General features: G+C 41.0%; 1 protein-coding gene across 1 annotated transcript; it reads left to right on the forward strand.

Moving 5' to 3' along the window:
• The first annotated feature begins 243 nt into the window (after positions 1–243).
• Positions 244–8,064, forward strand: sub1b (SUB1 regulator of transcription b). The gene is made up of 5 exons (XM_080738378.1): positions 244–311; positions 2,114–2,186; positions 3,986–4,111; positions 5,182–5,290; positions 7,348–8,064. The coding sequence occupies exons 2-5, from the start codon at positions 2,118–2,120 to the stop codon at positions 7,425–7,427; spliced, it is 384 nt and encodes a 127-aa protein (XP_080594504.1). The 5' UTR covers positions 244–311; positions 2,114–2,117; the 3' UTR covers positions 7,428–8,064.
• The last annotated feature ends 1,022 nt before the right edge of the window (positions 8,065–9,086 follow it).

The following is a 9,086-nucleotide window of genomic DNA, read 5'->3' on the forward strand; positions in this document are numbered from 1 at the left end:
TGGTCTGGAATCAATGGGGGTACAGTTATTGTAATCACGTTTTTTGTCTTAGGAATGTGACAAAAACTCAAGTCTCCTTGGCATGAATAATGGGATGAACCACTCCTTTAACTTTTAGCATCCATTCCTGCCTTATTATTTTCTTCTATAAACTCAATTTCCCAGCAGCGCCCAGGCCAAAAAACGTGTCCGCGTCGCGTGCGCGAGCAGCGGAGCAAGGCATGATTATTACCCAGCATTAATTGCGCTCCACTTCCTTCCTTCCCTTTCCGCTTCTACAGAGTGTCCAGCTTTGCATCCATCCATTACATGTAAGCAGCGTATTTTTATCACTTTTAATGCGAAAATAAAAAACGCTAAAGTGTGAATAATGTCTTCACGGGGCTGCTGTGTCATTAAAAGAACGTTTTGCGCCGGTGTCGCTGTGCTGTGGGCCGCTGAACGGCCAGCAGCAGGCAGAGTAGCTAGCGGTTTGATGCTACCACCTCCAGCACACAGCAACCTGCCTTCATGAGTTTGTCATCTCATGGTCTGAAAGCTACATAGCTAATTTTCATGTTGATGGCTGCTAGCATCACACTGAGCAGCCGATATAACGTGACCAGGGCATGACATTTGATTTAGGCTTGTCCAATAATAGATCTTTATGGACAAGTTCATTAAAAATGGCTCTTGGTTTCTCTTTTTTCCCTGTGACACTCCTAGCAGCTTTGTACTACTAGGAGGGGGGCGGTGTTATTTATTAATCTATTGCCATCTGGCAGGAGATATAGGACTCCAGCCTGCATGTATAATATTATATATAAGCACTCATTTGTTCCTGTGTGTGTCAATTAAAATGTTAAATGACAGACTAGTAACCAATTGGGTAGAGGCACTGTATCATGGGGGTGGGTGCATAATGTATGTTTTTCTTTCTTTTTTGTTTTTGTTAAGTGTTTATGTACAAACAATGTAGATGTGGCTCTGTCTCCAATACATTTCTCCCAAGGGAGATAAATAAAGTTGAACCTTGAAATGAAATGACTGAAATGGCAAATTTATATCCGGACAAGTGACATTTGTGCCTGGACGACAAGTGAATGGGAAATGTACTTGTGCCTCAAAAAGTTAATGTCAAGCCCTGGACGACGTCCATTATGTGCCCATTTAAGGTTCTGTTCAGGTGTTATTTGCACCTGCCGGGCCAGATGGTGACAGAACCACATGGTACTGTGTCACTGATAACTGAACAGACAGACTGGCTGCTCCTGAACACTGGACAGTGTACTTGGCTAATGGCTATACACTAGTGTCACAAAAATGTCAGATCTACAAGCCCACAACGAGTTGCGATGCGACGCATTTTGAGCTTGTGGATCTGCATTTGTTTAAAGCGTGAGACACCGTATGGCAAAGTAGACAAATCTCACAATGCATTAATGTGTTCATATTAATGTTGCAGATGGTAACTGATGGTGGGTTCGATTTTTAACTACTTTATATTTTATTCAGCTCTTCACACGTTCACTGCCATGGATGACTTAAGTCGTCATTCAAAATGCAGTGGATGAACTATGGATCGTTTGCGTTGCATTGCGCTTTAGTCTCATTGCGCTTTAGTCTCATTGCTTTTTATAGCTACAGTGCAAGAAATGCATTCATTTTCACAAGGCTAGATTGAGCCGGGTATAATGTGGGACAAACGGACAATACTATTCTATATTTTTTGTCATGTAATTATTTATTTTAGTTGTGCGAGGAGACATTTTTACACTTGTTCAAAGTCAGCTTCTGTTAGATTTGATTACTTGATCCTTAAAAGGCTAGGTTAATTGTCTTCAATTATAGGAAACTGGACTGATTGCCTCAAATCAGCCAATACCTCATGTGACAGAAGATATTAAATTCAGAATTGAAATATGATGAACACACAAGGTATGAAACAACACAAGATAAATGTACAAAACTCAATAAGTAAAATGGAATAGGGAGAGTGTCTTTATTAAAACCAGCACTGTATATACCAATAGTGTTACTGTTGTGTAGGGCATCTTTTTAAAGTGGTAGTTCCCGCAAATGACCACTTGGTGTCATGGTTGCACTTCACATGGAATATTTGTTTCCTTTTCAGCACAATGCCTAAATCAAAGGAAGTCCTGTCATCCACATCTGGAAGTGGCTCCGACAGTGAGGTGGAGACCAAGGTATCTATGTACACAGTACACTCATGTATGTATGTATCATTTATGTATGTACACTGGACACTCATCACACTGGCTTCTGACACTTGCTTTGCTTTTGCCCTGTGGCCTCCTAGCATGGGGTTTACGTCACATCTGGTTCAGACAGCTGCTGGGTAATTTCTCTGTTGAGTAAACTAGTTCTGTGCAGTTGTAGCCAAAATGATTAATACAATGATTGATCAATATTGAGAATTATTTATCGCCATTATTAATTGATTTTAGTGAGAATAAACACTGCTTTCGCATCCATTTTGTCCTAATGTTTTTTTGTTGTTGTTTCTTTTGTGCAAATTTTAGTCTCCCTCATTCAACTAAATTATATACATTGTCTAGAAGAAAAATATAAATGATACAAAATTAAGTCAACAGACTCTTGCTCTAACTGTTACATTGTCCTAACACTAATTAACAAAACAAATGCAGACTTGAATATTACTTGTATTCAATCCAGTGCATCTCTTAGAAGCAAAAGACAAAAGACGTGTGTGCGTGTGCGCGAGCTGCCATGGCTGTTCTAGTTTAGACGAGTCAGGTGAACTGGCGGCTGGTATGTTTTGGCAAATTAGTTTTGAAACCGTTTAAAATATTCGGAATAAATATATAGCCTTTTAAGAAATGTATATGATTGACAACAATAAAAAAACAGTTGACATCTACATTAGAAGTGAACATACAACAACATGGCAAGTGGGTTTTTGCATTTTTGTTTTCTTTAATTCTTTATTTTGTGAGGTTTTCTTTTTAGATGGAAGCAACCTAATTTGTTTGGTATTCACACAACATGAGATACTGTGCACAACACGTTGTTCAGAGCACACTCTGTCTCTGACAAGCAAAACATGCAGCAGCTGACATGGCACGTGAGCGGGGGAAAAAGACTAGTGACGTCTTTCACAACTCAAATATGGCTTTGATGTCTGTAGTTGAGCGAGTGTCTGATTGTCTAAATTGATTGGTTCAGGGGTTATTCCTCATATGATAGGTGACTATACATGTTGGTACAGTACAGCGTTAAGACATAAACAAGTCTTATGTTGTTTTTTTCCCCCCTGCATTTTTTGCATAGTGACTGGCTTACCCATTCCACCAGCTAGTGGTGACGACACCAAACACATGCAATTTCTTTTGTTAACATTACATAATCTTCGGAAAGTAGAACATGACCTGCACTTGCTTTTGAGACCCTAGTGTCAAGTCAACCTTGAATTGTATGAACTGTCCCCATGGTTTACACATTCTAACGGCACTGAGTCGGCTCATCTAACGGCACTGAGTCAGCTCATGCGACCTTCGCAATGCTCGACACAGTGACTCGCTCGCTCGGCGGTGTCTCACGAGGCTCAAGGTCGCCTGAGACGGCGTGCCTCCTCTGTCATGATCAATAGAAATCGAGCGCTCCTGGTCTCAAAAACACTGACATACATCTTTATATTATTTTTCGTTTCATGCACAGTACAGTTGTTATATGTAGAATTCATTTTCAGGCAAATGCGAATACTTTCGGAACCCCTCTAGTTGTTGCAGGTTTTCTTTATCCATGCAGCGTTCTGATCTTCTTTACCCCTTACGCTAGTGCTCCACTGCAGCTCGGGCGTCGGGCGCCGACAACATCGGCAACGGAGCACCCTTCATTGATTAAACGGGGAACATTCCCTGCTTTGACGATGACGCAACGCCCGATGGCTGCAGTGGAGCCCTGGCGTTAAGTGTTTTTTTGCATGCCTGGAGATCATAACGTGACAAACCCAATGTCCTTTCAGGCTAAGAGAAAGAAGTCGAGCGCACCAGAGAAACCAGCCAACAAGAAACAGAAGAGTGGAGAAGGCTCCAAGCCCAGCGGCTCGGCCAAAAGTTCCGGTGGAGGTGGCGATGACAACATGTTTCAGGTACAGTTCCAATGAAAACTACTACTTCGTGGTGTCATTGCCCGATCAGAGCTGATTGCAATTATTTAGCATAATAGTTTGAATTGTTTCCATTCATCTGAATAAAAACAGCTGGATGTAATTAACAGAAGTGTAATATTTCCATCATCATTCTCCACTTTCAACCTGGTGCCCATTTTTGGTGTTGGTACATTTTCAAAAATGGTACAGGTAGCAAATCTACGAGCTCACGGTGCGACATGCGAGTTTTAGAACGGCTGTGTTTGCAAATCATTAAAAGGACCTCAAAGTACTTTTGCTATTTTGAATAGCATCCTATCTCACCAACACCTGCAAATGTAACCTGGTTTACCCCTTGAAATTACTTCTTTATGTCTATTATATATTGTTTCATTAACACTTGGGGAGCCAAACGCGTTCAGGGACGAGTTATGGCCACTAGATGTCACCCTGCCACAGGAAGTTATATCGTCGAGGGACGAGTCAACAAATAGTTAACTTTTCGAGACCGCAGCTTCCCTTTGCATGCCCTGAATCCATTACGTCACCCAGCCAGGGCAGGAAGCCCCCTGTCTCTCCCCACACGGAAGGATTTTACATGGCTTTAGATTCTACTTTGAAACATAAGAACGGCTTTATCTGAGAATGAGGTAAAAACAGCCCCATGGAGGCAGAGAGCTGATTGTTTTCACGGCGACACTTTACCGCGAATTTACCGCGATTTTTTTACCGCGAGTTTCGCGAGCGTTTGTAAACAAATGGAGTACCTCCTCAATCTTCTCTGGACACGCACGTGCACACGCACGAAGCTTGCGGGGCTCATCAAAACATAACGTAAGTCAATGGTGGCACCAGCAACAGCTATAAATGTTATAAACCTTGGCCGCCCATGTGTTAACATGCTTGCCTTTTCTTTGGTCACTGTTTAATGTCATGCTGTTGTAACAAGTATGTGTTTCAATATCATTGCAACAGGTTTTTCTGTTAAACAAAATGAATGCAAAAAAAAACAAAAATAATGTGAATGGAACATTGAGTGTGGTTTGACTGTGATGTGCTTCGTTGTACAGATCGGTAGATTGAGGTACGTCAGTGTGAGGGACTTCAAAGGCAAGTCCCTGATTGACATCAGAGAGTACTGGATGAACCAGGATGGAGAGATGAAGCCTGGCAAAAAAGGTACGTTGCACACACGCACTTACTAAGAATAGATCAAAAACACAGTGGTTTATTATTTATTCCAGTGGTTCTCAACCTTTTCAGGTTGACCCTGAAAAATAATCATATTTGAACTGGGGACACCACCTACCCTGACAAGCACTTGGAATGTATTGACTCGGTTCCACAGATAAATATTGTGACAATTTAACCACATGTACTGCATCAACTTCAAGCACTTCAACCAGTCCAGTGCCCATCCTAACGGTTAATCAAACTAATATTATTGATTAAACCATGTTATCAATGATTACAAAAAAATTATGGAACACGTAACAAAATCAATTATTAATATTAATCAATATTTGGGGCATGTCATTAAGGTCAAAAGTGAAAAATAAATTAAAAAAGTTATTTCGGAAATAGCTGAACATGCTTCTCTATTATAGTAATTGAGAGATTAAACGCTGGGAAAATAATTGATACTTCCAGCCCTAGTTTCATCACAACACGTGCGTGTCCGAGGTAGGAGTGACATCATAAATAATAAAAAAGTTGTGGTCCAGTGAGAGGCTATTATATACCGGGCAGCTCAAGGCAGAACACGAGCTCATCTCTGGCAACAGCCTATACATTTTAGATAAGGGTCAATAAGGCCATGCAGTTGGTTTTAATCATGTTGCTATATATTATTGTTGTCGGGTGGAAAGTGGAAACCTTGGATGTACAATACCGTTCCTTTTTTTGTCAAGTTTATTAATACACTGATGATCATGCTGTCAAATAATGAAACTTTGGAATCTATAAAAAGGTTGTTGGGGGGTCCCTGCTTCTCCCTCGCTCCCTGTGTATCTGTCTCAACTAAGGGGTCCATGGCCTGAAAACGTTGAAGACCCCTGACATAGAGAATATAATATACAGTACTGGACGCACAGTGTGACCAGAAGATATTACACAATGGAAAATTAGAGAATGTAATATGAAAACAACGGATGCATCTGGTGTCATTGTGCACAGGCGTCGGTCTATCTCTGATCAGAGATGGCCATGGTGTTAAGTGTATCAGTATGTGCTTTACAGATGCCTTTACTGGGTCAAGCCGATAAATCATAACACTTAGATGTGTTAGGCCGCGCTCACACATGTGCGTCACGCATCATCATCTTATCGTCTGAGAATGGCCACTGGGGGCGCCGTACTAATGCATTGTCAATGGAAGGTTGTTTGGTTTTTTGTCGTTGCCGTGTCTCTAGCTCAACCGCAGCCTGTACGCTCTTGAAGAGACACGGCAACGACAAAACACCAAACAACCTTGCATTGAGAATGCATTAGTACGGTGCCTCCAGTGGCCATTCTCAGACGATAAGATGATGATGCGTGACGCAGATGTCTGTACGGCGCCTTAGATTACACATAGATTGGCTATATTTGGTGAAGACGGCTCGAAATGTCCCCGATAAATACGCATGAGGGGAGCGTTATTCTGCTGTGAGGATTTTGGCATTTCATGTTTCGTTCACTTCGGGACACTTTTTCCCTTCATAAATATTGAACCAATGAAAAGCATTAAGAGCTTATGACTAAATAACTACATTGAATCATTTGGAACGTCGGTTCTTTTTTTCCCCCCCTCCGTTTTCTGAAAAGTAGACGTTTGGGAGTGGTTAACTAGTTTGGAGAATGATTTCTGTACAGCAGGGGTCTTCAGCGTTTTCAGGCCAAGGACTTCTTAACTGAGAGAGAGATGAAGCAGGGACCCCCTCTACATATTGTATAGATGTGCAGTTTTCATCAACTTGTTTGAAAGCACTGTCATCAGTCTGTTGGATTTGTACTTAGAAAGAGAGCTTATAGAGCTGCTATTTTTAGCTAAAGTTCTCCTTGGAATAGGCTTGTGAGGGTTCAAGTTGTTCATTTAAAAGAACGATCCTATCACACATAGATTTGGTGGCCCCCATGTAGTAATTCTGAGGACCCCCAGGGGTCCCGGACCCCCTGTTGAAGACCCCTGCTGTAAAGTGATGCTTGGATAAAAATTAAAGTATGTTTTCTTTTTTCTTTTCTTTAATGATTTCCAGGCATCTCCCTGAATCCTGAGCAATGGAGCCAACTTAAAGAACAGATCTCTGAAATCGATGACGCCCTCAAGAGATTATAGGCAGCGCCGGCTGCCCTCCCTGTGAAATGTGTTGTCACCCCACCCAAGTTCTGTTTGGCATAAAAGTTTTTTGTAAAAAAACGTACAAAAATGAAGAAAAAAAGACGTACACTTTTATAATAACCTAGCTACTTGTTGGTTCATTGGTTTATTGTGTTGAACTTGTCTCCTGTGCATGTGCAGTGTACTTGTGTTTTTGATCTATTCTTAGTAACTGCGTGGGTGAGTGTGTGGGCGCTGTGTTATTTTCATCGTTGTGGGTATGACTGAACCATACAGTCGACTGTTCCTTTCGGATTTAAATCAATAAAAAGCCAACCGGGCTCTAGCTTAGTTGTTTCGAAATTATTTAGTTTGATTTAAACATCATGTGAAGTTACACTGTATTAAGTGTAGAGTGTTAGTTCTCCGTGTGTAGTTGGGTGTGCAGTTCAATTATCCAAGTAATAACAACCTGGACTTAATTTTGTTAATCTTTGTCATATTCAACCCCTAATGAGTGTTTCTTGGGGGGAAAACTCCAGATTATAAATCGTTACGGTAACTTTGCTGCCATGTCGGACAGTGTATTGTTTTATTCATTTAGACTTAAGAACTGACTACACCTGAGGTATTGGAAATAAAGGACTTAAAGAAATGCGACCTTGCACATTCATCCTCCCCCTCCACTTGACGTTATGAACACAGGCTTGCCTTCATGCGATCGGACACTAAGCAGAGCATACGCAGGTGTCCGTGTCAGCCGTGAGACTGCAAGTCATCTTGCATAAACCTGTTCTGACACCCAGATCAGATTAGTCCCATTTGAGTCACCGACTGGCCAGTCGCCACTCAAATGTCCTATAGAAAAACATTGCAGTGTTTATATGAATGTAGGCTTTTTATTTTCAAATAAGTGTCTTTGTTATCATTTTTCGATCAAAAGGACATGCACTATTAACCACACACCTATATACTTAGTTGACTGGAGTACCCCAGAGATCAACACTAGGCCCCCTCCTTTTTTTCCCCTTCTACACCAAATATCGTCGCCAGAAATGGATGATCTGCAAGCTCACAACATGTCCAGTTGTGATGTGTAGTGGCTTGTAGATTGGCTGTTTTTGACACATTGGGCCCCAAAATAGGGTCTATGTGTGGTTACTATTGAGCATTATTTAGGATGTGGATTGTCCATTGGGGGTTAACGTGTAAGGGGTTGTACTGGGATGAAGACGATGAATCAAACTGCCAAGGCTTTAAGGTGGAATAAATCCAGTTGGTATTGTACTGGAGTGTGTGGTTTGTTTCTTGTGTGATTCATTCACATCTCTGCGCCGCTAATACGAGTGTCAGGCAAAGACAAAAACTTAATTATCAGAAAATGGATAAAAGATCCTGTGCTCCGATAGATCCAAAGTAGTTATTTAATAATAATAATAAAACTTTATTTGTATAGCACCTTTAATGACATAAAATGCTGCTCAAAGTGCTTTACAGAGCAGAAAATTAAGCACAAGTGCTTAACAGGAAAAAGAATACACATGAATGCAATAAAGCAGAAAAATTAAAACAAAACATTGAAGAACAATTTCAGAACAGTGTGGACGTCAATAGCATCAAAGGGATTTAAAAATTCAGCTAAAAGAAAGAGTAAAGAAATAGGTCTTGAGCTGTGCT

The sequence above is a fragment of the Nannobrachium achirus genome, assembly GCF_963921795.1.
Source record: "Nannobrachium achirus genome assembly, chromosome: 12".
NCBI classification, from domain to species: domain Eukaryota; kingdom Metazoa; phylum Chordata; class Actinopteri; order Myctophiformes; family Myctophidae; genus Nannobrachium; species Nannobrachium achirus.